At 48.1% G+C, this 23,321-nt stretch overlaps 1 protein-coding gene across 2 annotated transcripts in view; it reads right to left on the bottom strand.

Moving 5' to 3' along the window:
• Positions 1 to 21,560, bottom strand: part of GGT7 (gamma-glutamyltransferase 7) — a 26,886-nt gene extending 5,326 nt beyond the window's left edge. Inside the window, exons 1-13 of one of the 2 annotated variants that reach the window (XM_004370415.2) lie at positions 21,359 to 21,560; positions 14,075 to 14,310; positions 13,551 to 13,702; positions 12,183 to 12,300; positions 10,845 to 10,912; positions 10,556 to 10,629; positions 10,034 to 10,230; positions 6,737 to 6,824; positions 5,130 to 5,257; positions 4,864 to 4,952; positions 2,032 to 2,181; positions 1,796 to 1,913; positions 947 to 1,084 (exon numbers count right to left, since the gene is read on the bottom strand). In XM_004370415.2, the coding sequence (XP_004370472.1) occupies positions 947 to 1,084; positions 1,796 to 1,913; positions 2,032 to 2,181; positions 4,864 to 4,952; positions 5,130 to 5,257; positions 6,737 to 6,824; positions 10,034 to 10,230; positions 10,556 to 10,629; positions 10,845 to 10,912; positions 12,183 to 12,300; positions 13,551 to 13,702; positions 14,075 to 14,310; positions 21,359 to 21,527 (1,725 nt within the window). In that variant the 5' untranslated portion in view covers positions 21,528 to 21,560. The remainder of the gene's footprint in view (positions 1 to 946; positions 1,085 to 1,795; positions 1,914 to 2,031; positions 2,182 to 4,863; positions 4,953 to 5,129; positions 5,258 to 6,736; positions 6,825 to 10,033; positions 10,231 to 10,555; positions 10,630 to 10,844; positions 10,913 to 12,182; positions 12,301 to 13,550; positions 13,703 to 14,074; positions 14,311 to 21,358) is intronic. The other variant, XM_023725149.1, reaches the window with a different exon arrangement.
• Positions 21,561 to 23,321: the final 1,761 nt, after the last annotated feature.

Here is a 23,321-nt window from a genome sequence, read left to right as displayed (position 1 = left end):
CTTTGGACTAATCTTTCCCTTGTGTCTTTGGTTTTCTTCATTCTCCCTTGCTCCAGATGGGGTGAGACCAGTGGAGTATCTTACATGGCTGCTCAGAGGCTTTTAAGATCCCAGACACTACTCACCAAAGTAGAATGTAGAACATTTTCTTTATAAATTATGTTATGCCAATTGAGCTAGATGTTCCTCAAGACCATCTAACCTAACTTCTTAACCTCTCTGGGCTTCAGTTTCCTCATCTATAAAACAGGAATAAGGATTCTTCCCTGAGTTGGGGAGATTAAAAGGGTTAACACACATGAGGAGTTTAGCACAGTGCCTGGCACTTAGTAAGAACTCATAAGTGTTAACTATTGTTATTATCTCCATTTTACAGATGAGGAAATTGAGGTTCAGAGAGGTTAAGTGAATTCCTGAACATCACAAAGCTGTAAATTGGCAGTGCTTCAGCTGGAATCCGGGAGTTTCTATTTCAAAGCTCAGGCTAATTAAGCCACCACCTGTCAATATATGTGCCTGGCACATATATCAGGTGCTCAAGACATTCGTGGAACTGTAATGAGGTGTGAGAAGAGAAGAAGACTCTTCCTTCCAAAATCTCCAAAATCAGACTCTAAAGAGGACTGGTTGTCTATTCTGATGCAGGGCAGAGGGATGATGGGACTTGAACCAGGCAGTACAGATGCAATACTACCTTTCAGTTCTACTGACCCTGTGATTTCCCCTGTAACCTAGAAAGACAAGGAGCTTTAGGGCTTCATTTTTACTAAGACTCAGAGAAGCCCATGTCCCCAGAACTCAGGATGGGCCTGGCACAAAGCAGCCTCACCTATGTTTGCTGCATGAGTAAAGGGATGGGAATGAACCAGAGACTTGAGGGGCATCTGCAGCCCAGGCCTCAGCCTGGCTTCTGGCTACAAAAGGCCCACCATGGAGGAAACCTCACCTGGGTCAGGCCGCTGAGGCCCCGGGCAGCCCCATTGGCCCCCAGGGCGAGGTAGGTCCCACAGAGCCCCTCTGCTGGTCGGACCACAGTGGGTAGCAGGAAAGAGAGTGGCCGCTTCCCTGGCTGCACTGAATTCTCCTGTTGTCAGAGGACAAAGACCACAAGGGCGATGTGGGGAAGGGTAAGACAGGGAAAGGGCCACATCACCACCCTTCCAACTTCCCACCCTCTCCTGCATTTTCCCCAGGCCCAGTTTTCATGGGAGACTGGTCCCTTCCCAGGCCACAGTTTCTGAATGTGAAATGGGCAGGGTCCTCGGATGACTGGGCTGGATAAGAGGGAGCAAAACATAAACCCACTGAGCTATGGGGCTGCCATGGGGCTGCCATGAGCAGGGGAGGAGGGGACCAGGCCAAGAAAGATGGTAATGGGTGGGTGGTTTTAAGGGAAAAATAGAATTATCCCCACCCTGGTAATTTCTGTCTTTATCCTCCCAGGGTCCCAGCTTGCAGGGTGCAAGGGTGCTAGTTTCCAACTAGACAATAATTCATTAGCCCCATCAGCTCAGCATCACACTGTAGAGACCAAAAAGTGAAAAGTGCTAAAAAGTGCCCAAAGCACCTTCCATGGGTCACACAACAAGACAGTGACAGACTGGGTTGAATTCTTTGGACCCATCAGGCTCCTAGCCCCAGATTTAGTGGTGCCGAGGAAGGAGTGGACACTTTGTTTGGTCTCCTTTTCTTTAAAGTAGCCTTTCCTGGAGGAATTAGGGAGGAAGGGGCTGCCACACCGGCCACACCTCCTGCCTGGCCTCAAGGTCCAGGGGAGGAGGGAGACAGGCCCTACCAGGCTGGGTGCAGAGTGGTTAGCAGTCCTGTTGGGCCAAGAGAAGTCCAGCATCTGGCTGTTGAGCAGAACCCCCGAGGGAGTGATGAGGCCACTGCCAAAGGGCCGGTTCAGGGAGCTGGGGACCAAAATGAGGCCAGGTGAGCCCTGAGCCCGCCCTCACCTCCAGCCCAGCCCCTACTTCCCTCCTTTCCAGATGACACCTTGTATCTGGTTCTGAGTCTGAGCCTGCATACCTGACCATGGCCACAATGAAGTCGTCAGGGCCCATGATCAGCACCTGGGCGGCCGTGGTAGCCCCATCCAGCTCATAGACAGGAAGGAGCGGGGCAGGAGCTGCCTGGGAATCATTGATGTGGCCCCGGAGGTAGGCGGCCTCCACCTTGCTGAAAATACAAGGGGTGAGAGGATGAACACACAACAGGCTACGCCCACCTACCACACTTGTGATTTGTCTGTGGATTATTTGATTAACATCTGTCTCCCCCACTGGACTATTATGTCTATGAAGGCAGCATCCTACATATACCTAACACATAAGAAACACCCAGAAAATAGTTGTTGAACTGAATAAATTTACTTATGTGTCATTAAGATTCTCCTCTAGAGTCAACTTTTTATTTATTTAACTTGGCTATACTCAGTTAACATTTCTATGAAAGTACCTGGTGCACAGTGGGTGCTCAGAAACAGATTGTTTTGAATGAACAAATTAATCTCATGTTTGTGGTCTAGAACTAAAATGTTACTAAGAATTTAGTCAGGGGAGGATTTTATATTTGAGGATCTTTACTCACTATTAGAATTCTTTTTTGAAGACACAGGAGGACTTGACACACAGTAAGCCCTCAATAAATATTTTTTTGATGAGTTGGTTGACTGAATTTAATATAGGTATGTGTGTTTTTAGGGGGCCCTGGTTCCACAGTGGTTAAAGCGCTCGGCTGCTAACCAAAAGGTCAGCAGTTTGAACACACCAGCCAGAGAAAGATGTGGCAGTCTGCTTCCATAAAGATTTACAGTCTTGGAAATCCTATGGGGCAGTACTATTCCCTATAGGGTCACTATGAGTCAGAATCGACTCGACGGCAGTGGGTTTGGTTTTGGTTTTGGTGGTGTGTGTTTTAGAGCTAAATTTGTATTGGTCTTGGTTTTTAATTCATGGGCCTGTAGTCACTATTACATAGACTTTTAATTTCAAGCACAGAGCCCAGCTCATAATAAGCACTCAAAAAATATTTGTTGACAGATGTCATGGATTGAGTTGTATCCCCCAGAAATATCTGTCACCTTGGCTGGGTCATGATTCCCAGTGCTGTATGATTGTGTAATCTGATGTGATTTCCTTATGTGTTGTAAACTCTATCAGTATGATGAGGTTATATGAGATCTCCTTATGTGTTGTAAATTCTATCGCTGTTATGAGGTTATACTGATGAGGTTTACAAGATAGTGTCTTAATGCAATCTCTTTTGAGATATAAAAGAGAGAATTGAGCAGAGGCACATGGGAACCTCGTACCACCAAGAAAGCAGTGCCGGGAGCAGAGTGTGTCCTTTGGATCTGAGGTTCCTGTGCAGACAAGCTCCCAGACCAAGGGAAGACTGATGAAACAGACCTTCCTCCAGAGCCGACAGAGAAAGCATTCCCCTGGAGCTAATGCCCTGAATTTGGACTTGTAGCCTACTGGACTGTGAAACAATAAACTTCTCTTTGTTAAAGCCATCCACTTGTGGTATTTCTGTTACAGCAGCACTAGATGACTGAGACAACAGATAAATGGCAGAGTGGCATCATAGACTCTTTCCTGCTTCCTCCCTCAGCTCCCAGGGTCTGGGGGAGTGATAGGGGAGTTGAGGAAAAAAGTCCCGTTGCACCATTTGTATGGGCTTCCTCCCACCTCCTTGGTCCTGATTATGGTCCTCCATGGAGCCCAGAATTCGGTCTGGAAATACTTCTAATACAGACCAGTGATATACTAATTACATTCCATGACTCAGTGGTGGAAAACAACATGCAATTCTCCAGGCTTTTTTTTTCTTTAAGTTCAACTGAAGGCTTCTTACCTAGTACTGCTAACTGGGTTATTCGAGTTGATTAAAGAATGACATGTTACCACAGATCACTTAAGACATTCCTTCAGTTTTCAGTCAAGAAGGCTGATGGCCACACAGAGCAGGTGCAGAGGGCTTTGTTTCAGGTGGGTTAGGAGGGAGGCGCTTGGTTGTTAGGCTTCAACCTTATGGCCCTGAGCTGGTTATCAGTTTTGGCTGCTGCTCTTTTTTTGTTTTTCAATTATAAGTTGTTCATTTAGTCTCATCATTTCCAATTTAATTCATGAAGGGTTGTTTGAGTAACAATACAAATTTACATTAACTATTATATCTTTGGCTTCAGATTTTCCCTTAGCTAGTCTTTAAGTCAGGCGCAGCAGCAGTTAAATACTAACCATCCTTACCCCTACTGCCAGTTAATAATAACTAACATTTGTTGAACACTTATTATGCGCTAAACAATGTGCTAAGTGCTTTACACGTGTGATTTCATTTAGTCCTCACAGCAACCTCATGAGGTTGGTACCATCATTATCAGGACCCTTCGCAGAAACTGAGACTTAGAAAGTTTAGATGACTTGCCCAAGATGGCACATCTAGTGAATAGTGAAGTTAGGATTTGAATCGAGGTAGTATGGACTGGAGGCCACAGTCTTAACTATTATGCTATGCTGCTAAAGTAGATATATGTTATAATGAAAGTCCCCCCACCTCCAGTATTTGCTTGGAGATTATTTTTTATTGCTATTTGGCTTTCTTTTTCCACTCAAAAAGGGGTACAGGTGAGCCCATGTAGGTGCCTTGTTATGGTCAAAAAAATTTGAGAACCATGTGAAATAGACTAACTCGTACAGATAGGACACTGAGGTGCAACGAGAGGCACACTGTGAGTGGGGTTAAGTTGAAATTGACTGGGACTTCACGCCTTATTGCTACACCAGCTGCTTTTGACCTGATCCTTTCCCAACACCCACCACCACCTCTGCAGCCCCCAACATCCTGCTTAGGACCCACCTGAGCATGTCATCCATGCTCTCAGTGATGGTAGAATCGTAGGCAGGATCTCCCAGTCTGCTGGCCAGGGCTAACGCAATCTTCAGGGTCTGAAAACAGAGCAGGGGTGTGGAAGAGACTGCCAGGCCCCTACCAGCATCCACACCTAGTGGTTCCTTGTGTGTGAGAAAACTTGGAGGTGATTTAGTCCTGCCCCATGGAGGTACCCCATCCCCCCCATTCCCAGTGTCCCCAAACCCAGGGAAGGGTAGAGGGGTTGGCCTTACCTCTGCCACCCAGTGAAGAGCCTGTTCCCGGGATACCATGCCGGTGAGGTTGAAGCCCTCCAGAATATTGAGAGCACTGATGAGGGCAGGGCCTGTGTGCGGGGGTGGAGGACTGAGAACCAGGTGGCCTGGGAGGATAGGAAATAACAGGATGGCAGAGGAGGGGTCAAGGCAAAGGGACAGAACCATGTCCACATCCCACCATCACACAGACTGAATACACTGCTCTGAACTCCCTCATCATATGAGGAAACTGAACCCTTGAGAGGCAAAGGGATCCATTCAAGTTCACATGGGGAGTCAAGAGCACGGCCAGGACTAAAACCCAGAATACAGGTCTTCATTTTCTTCTGCATTAGGAGGAAACTAATGCCTAAGAGGGACTGTGACTTGCCCAAGATCACACTGCAAGTCATTGGCAGAGCAGGAACAGGTGTCTACTATGTGCCTCGTGACAGTTCCTCCCACAGGCCAGGATACAATCCAGGGCTCCCAATGGTCCCACCCATTTAATCCTCACAATGTGTACTATTATCCCCATTTCAAAGGTGAGAAAACTGAGGTTCAGAGAGGTAACTGGTTCAAGGTTACACAACTGAGTGGCAGTAGACTAGGGGAACCCAGAGCACCCAAGGTACTGGAATTGCCAAGAGAGCCCAGGCCAGGGAGGAGAAATAGAAAAATCAAACACACATTCAGTGCCATCTCTGCTCAGGATAACCTTCTACATCATCTCATCAAATCTTCATGGATACCCTGAAAGGTAGGCACTGTTATTATCTCCATTTTAAGGAAGGAACCAAGGATCATAGTGGTAAGTGACTTGTTCAAGGTGAGTGGCATAGCCGGGATGTGAATCCAGGTCAGCCTGATTCCAAAGCTGTGTTCTTTCCTCTGCTCCATGTACTGCCTCCAGGCTGGAGATTGAAGGCTGGAAACCTCAACTCAGAGGCAGCCTCTCCTGGGGCTTGAGAAGATTTAGCCTTTGTAGAGGGAAAAGGAGCTAGGCCTGCTCTGAGAGTAAAGGTCCCATGAGAGAAAGGACCCCCACCTGCTTGCTTCTAAGTGGCCCAGGAACCTCAGGTTCAGCAAACATGGATTTCATCCGTGTCATAAAGCTTGGCTCTTCTGGTTTCCACTTTGGTTTTGTTGAGTTTGGGGATTAAGTTCCCTTCCCTCTCTAGGCCTCCATTTCCTTTCAGTCCAGTGATGGAACTAGTCTATGATTGTCTTGAAGAGTTCATCCTACTTTGAAGCTTACCTGAACTATGTTTCTTATAAATTCTTCTTAGAGGTACACGGCAATGAGTAGGGCTGAGGAAGGGGCTGGGGCAACACAGGGCCCAAATCAAGAAAACCTATGGCCAGAACCCCAACCTGACCCCGTGACCTGACCCTCTGCATCCTAAATACTTGGGACAACTGACCCCATGACCACTTCAGAAGGTGGGCTAGCTCTGGCTTGCTAACAGTTGGCTGCCCCAGGCAGCTCACTGTCTCAGTTTCTCTGCTGTGAAGCAGGGAAGAGTCTCCGGGCCAAAATGATATGACCATGAACTGGAGGACTTCTCCTGAGTGGGGAACCTGGGAGCTGGGGGAGAGGTCACCTTTGTACGTGCCACACACGGGCTTCTCCACAAGGGCGCTGTAGTTGCTGAAGTCCTCCTCAGTTATGACGCCCCCTGCGTGCTGAGCCTGGAGGGGAGAGAATGATCCCCAACATGTGTGAGTAAGCATGTGGGCTTGGCCTGTGATATATACTGGAATCACAGACAGATGAGCTAGTCACAACTTTTATGCCTTCTCTAACCCCTATCATGGCCTTTAGGAGATATCAAAACTGAATTATGTATTTCACTAAACCTAGGTAAACCCATTACAAAACTATAAACTTTGAATCACCCTGGTAGGCCAGACCCTTACTGGATATAACCAAGCACTCTTGAACTGATCTTATACAAACCAATGGACTTACTCCATCTTATCCAGAATGCTAATTTTCAGTCTTAAATTAGCATAACCATTATGAATCTTCTCATTATAGTACTTTTTTAATACTTAAAACCTCTGACTTTTCTACCCTTACCTACATGATGAATTTCTTGGCTGGTGTGTGTTCCTTTGCCTGGCAAGTTAATAAACTCAACTTTGGGTCTTTTTTTTTTTTTTTAAAGCTGTGGTGGTTTTGTTGTTCGGCATTTAGAATCTCCTTCTCCCCCAACCCCAACTCTAGGAGACAGCACATGACCCAGCTCTGGCCAGTCAGAGCAATCCTTTTCCATGGCTACAATGACTGGTTTGGGAATGGTCTTGAGACCTATGACAGGACAATGAGACACAACCTTGAGGCTTTTGCTAGAACTACTGGGAATGAGAAATGATTTTTCCCTGGATGGTATGCTAGAAGGATGGCCTAAGACTGGCTGGTGGGGACCACTCTGTGGAAAGGATCTAACAGAGAGTGAAATCAAACAGAGGAAGGTAGAGTTGTGAGAGACAGGGAGAGAGGTAGACAGACCAGGTCCTCACAATGTGGATTAAGCCTCTGGACCCATCAGAATCTAAAGCCAGTACTCTCCTGGACTTTTCAATTAAGTCTGTTTGAGCTGGGCTTTTATCACCACGTCCAAACCTCCAGTGCCCAGCACTGGACTCATACAGAGCACGTGCTCTGTGAATGTTGAATGAATGATGGACCTCTTTCATTCCTACAGCTGTAAGGCAGAGGTAAGTAACATCCCCATTGCACAGATGAGAGAACCACTGAGTTGGTCTGTGCATACTTATGCTGAGCGTAATTTTCTGTTAGGAGTTTTGAACTATTGACCACAGTTCTCAGAACCCATTACTGCTCTACTGAGACTCTTTGGGGTTGGCTGGTAACCCCTTGTGACAATCAGCTTAGTCCTGCCCATCACCAATGAAGGAGGAATTTGCTTCAGTCTGGAGAAAACCCAAGGGCAGACTGAGAAGCTGAGGCTGATGCTGGGTCTCCACCATGCCTGACAGGGACAGGACAGGCCCCTGCACAGGTTGGCACCAGCCCTGTAGAGGCCAAAAGTACCCCTCTAAGGACCACAAATAGCATTCTGGAAAACTGAAGGGGGTCAGCGTGTCAAAATTTGAAACCATAAGGACATTAATTAAATCTCAGTCTCACTATTCACGAGCAGCATGTCCTGAGCAAATTACTGAATCCCTCTGAATATGTTCAGTTTTCAGTTTTTTCCCCTCTAAAACAGAGGTGATACGTAACTGAGAATGCAATACAGGTAAAAGGGAATGAGAAAGCTCTTTGCATACTGATTTAAAATGATTTCCAGGATATACTGTTAAATGAAAAAGTTGGGTTCAGAACTGTGTATCTATCATTTGTATAAAAAAAAAAAGGGGTACATTATATACCACCTGTCAGTTTGTTGTACTGTGGTACCTTGCATGTTGCTATGATGCTGGAAGCTATGCCACTGATATTCAAATACCAGCAGCGTCACCCATGGTGGATAGATTTCAGCAGAGCTTCTGGACTAAGAGTAGGAAGAAAGGCCTGGCGATCTACTTTTCAAAATTAGCCAATGAGAACCCTATGGATCACAAGAGAATATTGTCTGATATAGGGCTGGAAAATGAGCTCTCTAGGTTGGAAGGCACTCAAAATACACAGTGGTCGCAACAATGGGCTCAAGCATAACAGTAATTATGAAGATGGTGCAGGACTGGACAATGTTTTGTTCCATTATACATAGGGTTACCATGAGTTGGAGCCGACTGGATGGTAACTAACAACAACAACATATAACACGTATCTACGTGTCTTTGTAAGCAGCATTTCTGGAAGGATATCAAGAGACTATTATCAATGATTGACTCCAGGGAGGGGTACTGGTGGCTGAGCACAGGGGTGAGGAGAAATTTTCACTGAATTCCCTTCTGTACCTTTTGAATTCTAACCATGCAAATTAATTAGCAATTCAAAAATAAAGCAAAATTTAAAAGTAAAATAAAACTTTTCAAATACATATATGTATATATATAAACCAAACCCATTGCTATCCAGTCGATTCTGACGCACAGGACTTTATAGGACTGAGTAGAACTGCCCCATGGAGTTTCCAAGAAGCACCTGGTAGATTCGAACTGCCGACTTTTTTTTTGGCCCTAGCACTTAACACTAAGCCACCAGGGTTTCCAAAACACACACACACACACACACACACACACACACACACACACACACTCATATATATAAAACCTGTTGCCGTGGAGTCAATTCCCACTGATAGCAACCCTATAGGACAGAGTAGAACTGTCCCACAGGGTTTCCAAGGAGCGATTGGTGGATTCGAACTGCCAATCTTTTGGTTAGCAGCCTGAGCTCTAAACCACTTCGCCACACACACACACACAAAAAAAATCTGGGGCTCTGATGGTGCGGTGGTTAACAGGCTGCTAACCAAAAGGTCAGCACTTCGAATCCACAAGCCGCTCCTTGCAAACTCTATGGGGCAGTTCTACTCTGTCTTATAGGGTCGCTATGAGTGGGAATCCACTCGACACCAATGGGTATATAAATAATCTGTTGCCACAGAGTTGATTCTAAGTCATAACGACTCAATGTGACAGAGTACAACTGCCCCACAGGGTTTCCGAGGCCGAAATCTTTATAGGAGCAGATAGCCAGGTCTTTTCTCCCAAACAGCAGCTGGTGGGTTTGAACTGCCTTTCGGGTTAGCAGCCCAGGGCTTAACCACTGCACCACCTGGGCTCCATATGTATGCAGAGAAGAGACAGACATGGAAGGAAGTAGGCTAGAGGCCATTCCTGCAAGAGGGTCCTTTAGTGCCGGTGATTCCTCCGCGCGTCCGCGCCCTCTGGCAGCGCCCCCCGTCCCCCCGCGTGCTCACCTCGGCCACCATCTCCAGCGTGAGGTTGTCGCCAGCGTAGAAGTAGGCGGGGCCGGCGGTGCCGAGCGCACTCAGTAGAGCCGCCAGGTCCGGACGACGCTGCAGCGAGCCAGGTAGCGGCGGGTGGCCCAATGGCAGGAACGTCTCGCGGAAACGCTCGGACGCGTTGGGAGGTGGCTGCTCCGCCAGGGCTCGGGCTGGGGGCAGGGACGGGAGGCTGGGTTGGGGGCACGGGTACTGGACTGGATGACTAAGACGCGTAATAAGTGGGATGGGTGAGGGCTGAGTGGCCGGCCCTGATCATACCAGCCCTTAGGAGCCTGTTATGGGGTATATAGGGACCGCTCCCATACCCTCACTGGAGGCTGCCTCCAGATGACATTGGGTTGGGATGGGATGGGGAGGGGGTCTGAGGAGCAAACTGGAATAGAAGTCCGCTCTAGCTTGAGCCCCAAATCTCAGTTGATCCCCTCCCTTCCCATCAACCACCTGCCTCTCCCCCCACCCCCAGGCCCCACTGACCTAGATCATGGGTCACGTTGAAGCCATCTTGGGCCACAGCTGCAGCGAAAGCCAGGACTTGGGACCATGGCAGCCTGGGGGGGGGCCGGAGAGCAGGGGGTGGAGGGGGTCCTGGGACAGGAAGAAGGGTTTTGGGGGGAGGGGGGTTCCAGGGAAGGAGAGTCCTGACAAGGGAAGGGGTATTTGGAGAGCAGGGAGGTTGGGAAGGGAAAAATCCAGGAAGGTGGGAGAAGACCACCCAAGGAGGGGTGCAGGCAGGACCCCTGGTCACTGGGGGAAGAGTCTTTACCTGCCATAGAGCTGGTGAGCTTCGTACAGCCCCTTCACCATTCCGGGGACCCCCACCAAGAGCCCAGGCTGGGCAAGACCGGCAGGCGAGGGAGAGAGGAGACCAGGTCACTGGAAGGGGGGTGCTGGGCTGAACTCCGCAGAGCCCCAAGCCAGGGATGGCGGCTGGCACAGGGGAGAGTCAGACGCCAAATATCCCAGGGGAGGGACAAGCTCTCCCCAGCAGTCATCCCAAGGGTGGGGGTAGGTCATAGTCCCCTCCACCCCCATAGTATTCCACCCATCCCATCCCCCTGACTTCTGATCAACAAACACATAATGGCCTTTATCTAGCATAGTTGAGAGATTCATAAATGAAGCAAAGACATAACCAGTTTAGATGGAAACACTGGCTTATACCTACCCCTGCCTTTTTAAATGATGGACAAGGGACCTTCATTTAACCTTTCATCATTCCACCATTACTCTGAGCTGATAAAACTCAGGTGTGTGTTTGGCTTTCGCCACTGCACGAAATATTCCCTTTTTAAGTTCTTGTATCTATTTTTCCAAGTTTTCTCTTTCCTCCTTTGCTCTCAGCTGATAGTGGATTTGGTTTTAGCAGTTGCTTTCTAATCTTCTGATATGTTGTGAGCTAGGAAAGTTAGAGTGAACAGGCCTAGAGTGAGATATGTGAACTTCAGTGCAGCAACTCTGTGACATCTCCTTGGGCAACCCAGTGGCCTTTTTTCTTCCTTCCTATGTGCCAGATAGGCAAGGCTGCCAGAGATGTAAGGCATTGCTATATTGCCTATAATCAGCCACCCATATTTCTTAGTTCATTATTTTGGGGCTGCCTGTCTCCTTTATGGATCCCTGCTGGCGCAATGGTTAAGAGCTCGGCTGCTAACCAAAAAGGTTGGTAGTTCGAATCCACCAGCCGCTCCTTTGAAACCCCATGGGGCAGTTCTACTCTGTCCTATAGGGTCACTATGAGTCAGAATAGACTTGATGGCAATGGGTTTGGTTTTGGTCTCCTTCAAAGCCTAAGGGTGTCCTGCTCAACTCTTTTTCCCACCCCTATGGTGGCTCAGTGGTTAAGCACTTGGCTGCTATCCAGAAGGTTGACAGTTCGAACCCACTAGCCACTCCACAGAAGAAAGATGTGGCAGTCTGCTTCCGTAAAGATTACAGTCTATGGGGCAGTTCTACCCTGTCCTATAAGGTCTCTATGAGTCAGAATTGACTCCAGGGCACACAACAACAATATAGTAAACACCCAGAAAATAAATGCTTGAGTTAGCAGAAGGGCAGTGAAGGGAGACCCTCCTAGACGCCCTCTTCCCACCAGGTCCCCCACCTTGGTCTCCCAGGATCTCTGCAGGGCCTCCTCCCTAAGGGCCCCTGGTGCGGACTCCCGGAAATCAATCAGTCGGCTCTTATTTCGCCGGATGTCATGTACCAGCATCACGCCCCCTCTAGGAGAGACACAGAAAGGGAAGGGTGATAAAATGCCAACTTTCTGAGCAATTAACCTTCCAACCCCCAATGGCAAGGGTTGTAGGCTCAGTCTGTCATCCAGAGTCAGGTGTCTGTGCCCCTCCCCAGCAGGGATTCAGAGACTCAGCCACCCTACTAGGGTGGGGAGTGAAGCTGAGGGGGTTGGAGACCCAGGGTCCGTGGGCCTCTTCCAGTCTGTCATTGGAAACTTTAATCCCTGATTAGGGAAAACCCAGAGACTGGGAGAGCAGGATGTTCTGCCCCCCACCCTCACCCAAAGCTGGGCCCCTGCCAGCTTCCTGCACCTGCCTCCTGGGTGTGCCTCCTCCTCTTCCTCCCCCAGAACTGGATTATGTAAGGACAGACTGGGCAAAACCAAAGAGGAGTTTCTTGGTAGGGCCTGGAGGGCTGGTTTTGTAGGAGCCAAGATGTGAACTCTGTCAACTTGTCCCTTTTCTGTGACTTGTTTTCATCCAAGATAGGGGCTGCAAACTCAAATGCCTGCAGCTAAGTAACAGAAAAGCAGAACAGATACACAATCGGGAGTGGTCGGAACATGGCAAAATGGACAGCACTTCCCCAATTAGGGGAAGCAACTTCTACTCAGCTCCAGCTAATTGAAACCATGTGGGAATGTGGGTCCAGTGTTACCAGATCTCCTGAATGTCCAAGAGATGTTGGAAATTTGGATTTTTTGTGTGAAAACTCTCACTTTTTAACAATAGCAATGAATTAAAAAAACAACAATTTATAAGCGTGCAAACGAAAAAAGTCTGTGTGCTAGGTGTGGCCCATGAGTGACCAGTCTGCAACCTCAGTTTTAAGCGTTCTTAGCCTGAGGTCTGGTACTGTATACAGAAAGCTGTATGTGTATTTTTGAAGAACAGAGGGTCCATAGCTTTCATCAGATATACAGTCTTTTGTGACCCTAAAACTTTAAGAACCACTGTCTTAATTGAGGATGGTACACCCTCCCTGTGCACCTCACTTTATAGTTTACAAATTTCCTTCCCTAGTAAAGCACCTCCAGATCTTCCATCCAGTAGCTTAGCTCCTCTGACTCCATCCAGGGAGAAGGGGGTGAGATTGGCAGCAGAAAGAAAATGTGCAAGGAATTGGGCCCTAGCTACCCCTCTGCCCAAACTGGAAAATCCCAGTGAGGCTTACAGACCAGGAGGCAAAATGTAGGTCTGCATGGCCTCAACCTCTACAGCTGGATGGTCCTTACCCGCCCAGGCCAGAGCTGTGTGGGGCCACGATCCCCAAACACATGGCAGCTGCCACAGCCGCATCCACGGAAGATCCCTGCTTACTGAGCACCTCGATGCCCAGTGATGTGCAGCGGGCAGCATCCGTCACCACTGCACCCTGCTGGAAGATCTGGGGGAAGAGGAGACTAGGTGGGGGCAGTAGGAACCCCGGCCTCCCTAAGGCACCTCCACTAACTCCAGAACCTCCACAGAGGGTGAGGGTGGGAGTCCTGCCCTCTTGTCCCCTTGACTCTCCCCTAAGACCCCGCCCTCATTACCCCTACGTCCCTCCTAGCTGATCAGGTCTCTTTCTTGCTCTGACCCCTCATACCCCAGAATCACTTCCTATGGGACCCCTCCTCTGGAGTCACTACCCTCTCCGCGTTCCATTTCCTGGCCCCTTTCCACCACTCAGTCCACTTCCCTATTCCCAGTCTTCTGAAGCGCTCCCTCGTCCCCCCTTCATCGCAGTTCCCTCCCTCTGTCCCTCGGCCCCCCGCACCTGGGGGTCCCCGAAGTAGATCTGCATGATAAGCGCCACTGTGACACCAGTGGCGAAGGTGAGGCAAGCTGTAACGATGACAGTGAGCCCATCCTGGCGGCAGGAGCACTCAGCTGCTGCCGCCGAGAACGGGTCCTTGCGTGTCTCCCGCAGCGGCGACCCGTCGGGGCTGCCCATCTCTGACGACGACGATGGCAGTCGCTGCAGCCGCGCCGACTTCAGGAAGGAGTCTGGGTCTGCGGGGGTGGAGGGTGGGGAGCAGTGCGGTCTGGGCGTCCCCTACTGGCTCCAGTCTGCTCTTCAGGTGGGGCTATTCCGCGCACCCCTCCTCCCCCGCGAAACCCCACTACCGGTGTTGCTCACCTTTCAGCATCTCCCCACGCACCCCAGGGCAGGCGAGGCAGCACTCCCCAGTTGAGAAGAAGCAGGGACCCCCCAGCTGGGCTGGAGTCCAGCCCTGGCTTATACCTAGACCAAATTTCCCTGGACCCAGGACTGAGAACACTTCCTGTAGTGGCTGGGGGTGGGAGGGGGGCGGTTCAGCCCTCCCTGGAAACCAGATCCTGCCTGAGCTGGGGCCTAGCCTACTGTGCAAAAAGGCAGCTACATAAACTGAGCGGGCAGACTCTGGCTTCCATTATCCACTCATTCATTCAACAAATATGGAGGGCCTGGTATGTGTCTGGCCCTATGCTAGGTGCCAGAAGAAAGTACAGATAATTTCTGCCCTCAGGGGTTCACAGACCGGTGGAAGAAAGAGACAACAAACAAGTAAACACAGGGGTACATAATTACACGTTGTGGCAGGTGCTATGAAGAAAAAAAAACGATGAGATGATCGAGAATAATGGTGGAGGGCTACTTAACTGGGGAAATCGGGGAAGGCCTCTGTGTGGAGGTGACTTTGAAGCTGAGTACAGGGATGAGACCAACCCAGTCATAAGGAGAACAAGGGGTGTGTGTGTGTGTATGTGTAGAGTGTTCCAGAAAGTGGGAACAGCAGGTACAAAGGCCCTAATGTGGGAATGAGCTTGGCATATTAGATGAAAATAACCAAAGCCTGGGTGACTTGGGTATAGGGGCAAGGGGAAAGAGTAGTAGGAGTGGAGTCTAGGCCAGATCCACTGGGCTATCTGGGCCTAGTGAAGAGCTTGGATTTTACCCCATGAGTGATGGGAGGCCACTGGAAAGTTTTAAGCAAGACCATGAAGCCATCTGTTTTATGTATTAAAAAGATTCTTCTGGCTGCTCTCTGGAGAATGGGTTGAAGGACAATAATAGTGGAAGCAGGGGAAACCTGAAAGCCACTCACTTACTGGGTGACTGACTATAGGCAAGTCTGTGAGCCTCACCTTCTCTTATCCTAATAATGGGGCTAACCCCTAACTGGCAGGATGGGTACAAGGATTCCAAGAGATGATGTATACTCGGTACCCTGTTAAGTACTCACTCAAAGTTATTTCCATTCCTTTCCAACCTTCGCCAGGGCTGGGACCCATGTCCATCCCAGAGTTCCCTCCTCTGGGTGCTATTAGCTTTGAATCCAGGTCCGTAAATGGCAGAAAGGTCCTAGGTGTTTGTGAACAGCAAAGAAATAGCCTGGTACTTTGACCTCAATACCTTGCTGCACTCACAATTTTTAAAAACTTCATTTATTCAGTAAATATTTTGTGAGCACCTACTACTCTGCACTAGAAGTATATAACCTCTTTAAAAGTCTGTGTGATGATATTAAAAACTATGTTATACTTTTCTGTTTAAATACTATCCTGGCTCATCAATGCCAACAAGATAAAATCTAAGCATCTTGGCCTGTGTTCGAGGCCCTCCATGATCCATACCACCCCTGCCCCCTCTTCTGTATAAATAAGAAACCACATATATAGATAAAAATGCTGATATATGCAAAACATTTTAAGAAATTATTTATGGTGGTTACTTTTGGGAAAAGATACTGAAGGTGTGAATGAGATGGGGTGGAAGAATTTTTTTTGTTGGAAATTTTTACCACACATATATATTTGATTTTTAAAAAAAAACAATATACATTTTTAAGTAAAAAGGAAAAAAGTTCCCTTCTTGAATGGGAGGAGATAGGGATGGAGAAAGGGATTTTTACTTTTCTTTACTGTTACTTTTTTTTTTTTTTTAAACCATGAACATGTAATTTGCTTTTAAATTTTTATCTCTAAAAAAGAAACTTCTCTTCTGGGAGCCTCCCTCAGTTGATCATACTTGCTTCTAACCTCAGCAGCAGAGTCTATAAATAAAATTGCAATTCATTCAATAAACAGATGTTAAATACCTGCTGTGGCACAGAACTCTCCTTAGCCCCTAGAGGTTTCAAAAGAAATGCAGGAAGGGCCTTGAACTTATATTTATTGATGCTGACTATATACCAGGCACTTTACATACATTTCCTCACTGAAGTGGTCCTATGACTTTATGAGATAAGCCCTACTCTTCCCACTTACAGATGAACAAACTGAGTCTGAAAAAGCTGATAATGTCTGTTCAAGATCATAAAATAACTAAGGCTCAAAACCAAGACTCTGTGTAACTCAAAAGACTCCTTTCCATTGCTCCACATAGCATCAGGAGCCGTTTCCACCCTCAAAAACCAACCTTATAAGCTAATTCTAGTTGATATTTCCTGGTACCTATCCTTAAATCCATTTTCTCCACTTAGAGCTGAGGAGCCAGAAGGTAAGATGTCCCCATCAGGGCTGGATCTATTCAAGGCTCCCTATTTCAACCATTCAGTCAATCATTATATTATTCATTTATTCAATAAAAACATTTAAGGAGTACCTACTATGTGCACTGTGCAAGAGCTGGGGCAATAATACCAGTGTGTAAAAGCAACAGCAGGACACTGGGAAAAGGTTAGTTTGGGACCAAGAGAAACAAGTCTTTTTGGAGAAAGATCATGAATTTAATTTTGGCTATTCTGAATTTGTGGGAAACCAGGAGGAGCTGTCTGGAGGTGCCTGGCCTAGTATATATCTTATTTTCATCTGCTTAGACAACATTCCCCATTCTTATGATACGAGTACCTCAATTTTCTTTTAGGGGTCACCCTTTTCCCTCTTAGCTAACTGCTTCATCCCTGAGCAGAGTAGGTATATGACCCAGGTCTGGTCAATCAGAACAGGCACCCCCTATACAATGATTGGTTCAGAAGCAAGCATGTGATCAAAACCAGGTCAATGAGACTCAAACCATGTACTTCTGCTAGAACTACTGAGCAACAGAAGGGCCCCCTTTCTTTCTAGGTTGCTAAGTTGGTAGGATGTAAGCTTGTAGCTGTTGGAGGCATTTTGCCCCTGCAACATAATAGGCTTTCTGAAGATGAAGCCAACAAAAAGGAAGGCAGAGAAAAAGATGAGAAAAGCAATTCTTTTTTAGGCAACTGGATCCAACTAAGGAGTCCCTGAGTAGTGCAAGTGGTTAAGTGCTCGGCTATTAACCGAAAGGTTGATGGTTTGAATCCACCCAGAGGCTTCTCAGAAGAAAGGCCTGGCAATCTATTTCCAAAAGATCATAGCCATTGAAAACCTTATGGAGCACAGTTCTACTCTGAAACACATGGGTTTCCATGAGTTGGAATCAACTTAACAGTAATTTTTTTTTTTTTCTATCTAGCTATGCCTGAAGCCCGACATCCTTGGACTTTTCAGTTATGCTACCAAATAAAATTCTCTCCTTAAACTTAGCTCAGTCTTAGCTTAGTTTATAACAAAATACAAACAAAAACCCAACACAAAACAAAAAACCCTGAGCAGAGTTGACTACATAGGTCCAGAGCTCAGGAGAGAGATCTTGGAGGGAGGTTGAGTTTATCCTTGGCTTGCTTGCTCCCTTAAGAGGAGAATATTAAAAATTTTTGAACCAGGAATGACATGCTCAGAAGGGCAGGGTGGTGGATGGATTGAGATGGATAGGAACAGGCAGGAGGCAGGAATAGTAGCTAAGAGCCTCTGAGGTAATACAAGTGAGAGAAGGATGGTGGCTTAGTCTACAGTGGTAGTGACAGGTGTGGTTAGGGAGAGATGGATGTGGAAAACATTTAGGGGAGGTCAGAGACTACCTGATCACCATTTGGAAGTGAGAGCAAGAGGGGAAGTCAAGGATGGCTCCTGGACTTCTACCATGGATGAATGGCAGTGTCATTAATTAATAATGACATTGGGGGAAGAGCAGGAGTGTGGTTAAGAGATGATGACTTCAACACAGGACATACTGAAGGTGAGGCACTGTGGTGCGATGGATTGCTTTTGTGTGGCCTTTCTCATCATGATCTTGTAACTCCCACCCAACTGATTGGGTGTGACTGGACATAGGGTAATTGTGGCCCAGCAGGGGGATTGGTCAGTTTTGCCATCCTGCTGGGCTTGAAATGAGTCATCTCAGAGGCGGGAAAGAGAGGATCAGGATCCCACAGCCACCAAGGAAGGACAGCCAAGAGCGGAGCATGTCCTTTGGACCCGGGATCCCTGTGCTGAGAAACTCCTGGAACCAGGAGACCAAGAGAGAAAGAGAGAGAGAGTCAGACAGACAGAGACAGAGCTGTAACACCAAATACACCAAGAAGCGGTGGCAGAGAAACAGTAGCAGGAGAGACTGGAAGGGGACAGCGCAGCGGGCTTCCTGGCCCACGGAGTAAGAAACTGAGTGCCTTTGGGCCAAAGTTTACTGGCAGAATGTGGTGACTCTGGACACTTATTGGCAGAGGTAAAAGAGCTTTGTAACACTTGCCTAAGCAGGGCAGAGGCCAAGGCCAGGGAGAGGCCTGCTTGCGAGCAAAGCTGGGAAGAAGCTGTCCTGATGGAAGAACTGTATCCTGAGTGTTCCTCAACCTGAATTGTAACTGTTACTTCTCTAATAAACACCATAATCGTCAGTATTGTCTGTGAGTTCTGTGTGGCCACTGCAATGAATTATTGAACCCAGCAAAGAAGTCGAGAGAATGGAGAGAATGCTGTGGGAGGGGCAGTCGTTGTCAGAATTGGTAAAGATGTCAGAGAGAGGAAGCATGTCTGACCTCCACCTCACAGGAATCAGCCTTGGATTCTCCTTTCCCCTCATGAAGTTAGAGGAGGGAGGTTAGACTCCACCCTCACACCATTTTTTAGGCACTTACAGCATATTTAAAGGCAGATGCTTGGGAGAAGAGTAATTCATGGGACTGGAGCTCAAGAGAGAGGAAAGAAAGCGTTTCCCCAATCTCGGAGTAGTAACCATTCAACTCTATTTTCCATAGGCCCTGATAGTAGGTGCCTGGCACTTAGTTCTGTGGAGCGACAGGCTGGAGGCTAGCAGGGTACAACCAAGGTCCTGGCTAAGAGGATAGGACAATGCCATTAGGTGGCACCATCAGGTTGGGAACACAGGAATGGCCATATTAGCTAGCAGGCTGGTCCAGCTGGGCCAAGGAGACTTGGAAGTAGGGCTGGGGGACATGGCATTGAAATGATAGCATAAATAGGACAGCAAGGTCCTTGGACCCTATAAGGCAGGTCCCTTGGAATCTTGGTGAGCAACCTTGGCAGAAGGTGCAGCTTCCCAGAAGTTCACGTGACCAGGGTATCTGCTGGATTTCTGTACAAATGAAGGCAGAGCCTGTACTGAATTCCTCAAGGTACTCCCTGAGGCTTGGGAAATCCTTCCCCTGCCGTTCTTTCATCCTGCAATCTTCTTCCTCATTCAGTTATTCATTCAACAATTATTTCTTGAGTGACCACCACATGGTAGGCACTGTGCTGCATGCTGGAGAAAGGGTGGTGAACAAAACAGTCATGATCCCTGCCTTCATGGGGCTTACAGTCATCACATAATCACACAAATAAATAATCACGGGTTGTGATAAATGCTAAGATATTTATAGGGGGCCAAGGGGAAACATAGGTTAGGAGAGACAGGCATTCCCTTTTAAGCTGGAAGAGGAAACTAAGGCCTAGGACAGGGTAGTTGTGCCCATTGTTACACAGTGAGTCAGGCAGTGTTGGGACCAGAAAAGCATCCTGATCCCTGACCCACTAAAGGACTTAGTTTCAGGCTGGTATCTATCAGGGCACATTTCCGACTCCTATCCCTGCTACTTCCTGACTCCAGGGCTATTCTCTCTAAAAAAGAAATTTTGATCTGCAGCACTGACATTTGCTGCCTATAAGCACCACCACTTCACCCCCATCCACCCCAGGTATGGTATAGTCAAGTTAGTAGGGGCTGCTGCTCCCCCTGTTGAGGGGGAGAGAATCTGGGGTTATCAGGCCAGGAGCTTAGGAAGGGCCAAGCCAGAGAGCGATGGATAGAGAAGCAGGATCTGCCAGGCTGGTAAGGGATAGGGCTCAAGTGCAGGCACTGGGAGGAAGAGCGAGGGAGACAGAAGGATGGTCTAATGCCAGGAAGTGACGTTGAGGGGAAGAAGGATAGGGGATGAAGGATGAAGAATGGAGGGGAGGATGGAGCTGGACCACATGGATAGGAACAAGAGCACTAAGGAAGGGATGCTCAAAAAGCTCTAGGCTCCTAGGTTTCCCCCAAACCCTGTCTCCTTCCTCCTGAGCGCTTCCCACACTTGCAGTCCTTGAAGAGGGCTGAGAACATAGTAAAATCCTGGAGCTTGCTTCCTGGGGGGCAGGGTATCTTACCAACATCCCAGCCCGGTCCAGGCTCCAGGAAGGGTGAGGTAATCCACAAGACAGCGATGGCACCCAGCTTTCTAGTCCCCAAGGACTTTGAGAGGTCATGCAGTCCATCCCCCTGTCTCCCAATACCCAGCACGTCCAGACAGAGGGGAACTGTATTCTCTTTTTCAGCTCCCTGGACACTAAGAGATTCTCAGCTTCTCCCCTCCCCACAAACCCTGGCTGTGGAGAAGTTCTTCTCAAGACCTAGCCTCTATCCTTCCTGCGGCAGTCTCTAACTTGGTTTCTCCTATCCCCTTCTCCATGGCTAGAGAAAGGCTTCTTCTGTGTAATAACAGCTGCTTCTTAGCATCTCTCCTCCAACATTCCTTCCTTTTTAGTTGGTTCTTCCCAAGAGGTAACCCCAATCTCTCCTACTGCTGTCCCTGGCATTGTCTTCCTCTGTCGCATCCTAAGCCTCCAAGGCAGAAATGCACCACCACCCCACCCCACCAGATATTTAACAGTCAAGGGAGAGGTCCAGGAGAAGGGGGATGAACTAGGGGGATGGAGGCTGGAGAAGGATGCTCCACGCTGATGACGGAGGACCGGGGACGTCCTGAGGCGGGGCAGGGACGGGGCCAGCGGGCCTCACCAGTCTCGGGGTCTCCCAGGAAGGCGTCCTCGTCCTTGCGGCCCCGCAGCGGGGCAGCGGGCGCTGGCTCGTCTTCGGGCAGCCGCGGAAAGCTGGTGATGCTCATGTAGTCCACGGGCGAGTAGGCGCCCAGGGCGCTCTCCTGGCTGGCCTCGTTCTCCGCCGCCATCCTCGCCCGCGCCCCAAAGAAGCGCAGCCGCTGCCGGAAGTGGCTGCGGTGGGGGCGGTGGGGGCGGGGCCTGAGTTCCTGGACCGGCGGGAGTGTGCGTCTCACCCCAGGTCTCGGCAGTGTTGGGGTCTGACTCTTGCCCGCCTGCTTAGAGTGGTCGGCTTGCAGTGGGCACGCAGGTTGCGGTGAGGGTGGATAAAAAGCCTGGAGGGCTGATCTGGGCCGCGCGGGGAGGCGGGTGGACGTGCTCCAAGCGGAACCACAGTGGCTTCGCGCAACTTATGCAGCCCAGAGGCCAAACCCTTCCTTCTCCTAGTCTGAGCTAGCATCCTTCTCAGACCCCAAACATCCTCTTTGGATCCCAGACTCTTCCTCGGACCCGAGACTCTTCCTCTGACCCCGAACTCCTCTTCGGATTCCAGACCTCCCTCCTCGGACTGCAGACCCTTCCAATGACCCCAAACCTTCCCTAGCCTCAGATCCTTTCTGTGACTCCAAACTCCTCGGACCCTAGACTTAACTTCTCGGACCCCCGGTTCCGTCGTTGGACTCCAAGATCCTTCTCCTATGACCTCAGACATCTCTGCCGACCCCAGACCCTTCTTTCAACTTCAGACTCTGCCTGGTCAAATATATATAACAACTTTTCTTTTTTTTGCCATTTTAACCATTTTTAAGTGTACAATTCAGTGAGATTAATTACTTTCACCATGTTGTGCAACCATCACCACTATCCATTTCCAAAAGTCTTTCATCACCCCAAACAGAATCTCAGTACCCCTTAAGCAATAACTCCCCATTCTCCCCTCCCTCTAGCCCCTGGTAACTACTAATAAACTTTTGGTTTCTATGCACTTGCCTGTTCTAGATATTTCATATAAGTGGAATCATACAATATTTGTCCTTTTGTGTCTTATTTCTCTTAACATACTGTTTTCAAGGTTCTTCCAGGCATGTGTCAGAACTTCATTTCTCTTTATGGCTGAGTAATATTCCACTGTATGTGGTATATACCACATTTTGTTTATCCTTTCATCTGTTGGTGGACTCTTGGATTGTTTCCACCTCTCAGCTATTGTGAATACTGCTGCAATGTACACTGGTGACAAGTATCTGTTTGAGACCCTGCTTTCAATTCTTTCGGGTATCTACCTAGGAGTAGACTTGCTGAGCCCTGTGGCAATTCTATCTTTAATTTTTTAAGGAACCGTTGAGCTATTTTCTAAAGTGGGTACACCATTTTACATTCCCACGAGCAATTCATGAGTGTTCTAATTTCTCCACATCCTCACCACACTTCTTATTTCTGTTTTTATGATAATAGCTATCCTAGTGGATATGAAGTGATATCTCATTGTGCTTTTGATTTGCATTTCTTTGATGACTAATGATGTGGAACATATTTTCATGTGCTTATTGGCCATTTGTGTATCAGTTTTAGGGAAAAGTCTATTCAAGTCCTTTGCTCATTTTTTAATTGGTTTGTTTGTCTTATGTTGTTGAGTTGTAGAAGTTCTGTATATATTCTGGCTATTAACCCTTATCAGATATATGGTAACCAAATATTTCCTCCAATTCTGTAGATTGTGTCTTCACTTTGTGGATTAAAAAAAACCACTTAAAAAACCTCTGATGCTCCGAGGTTCACCATTCAGCCTGGGAGTGGACAGCCCCGTAAAACCAAATGGGACTAATGAGGTACAGTAGTCCAGTGACAAGGGCCAGAAGGCAGAAGGGGACAAGGAAGCTGGTGATAGGGAACCCAAGGTTGAGTAAGGATATTGTTGATGTGTT

The sequence above is a fragment of the Trichechus manatus genome, unplaced genomic scaffold (assembly GCF_000243295.1).
Source record: "Trichechus manatus latirostris isolate Lorelei unplaced genomic scaffold, TriManLat1.0 scaffold00008, whole genome shotgun sequence".
Lineage (NCBI taxonomy): Eukaryota > Metazoa > Chordata > Mammalia > Sirenia > Trichechidae > Trichechus > Trichechus manatus.
The sequence above is the reverse complement of the archived record's forward strand: the minus strand, read 5'-3'. Positions and strand labels throughout refer to the sequence as shown.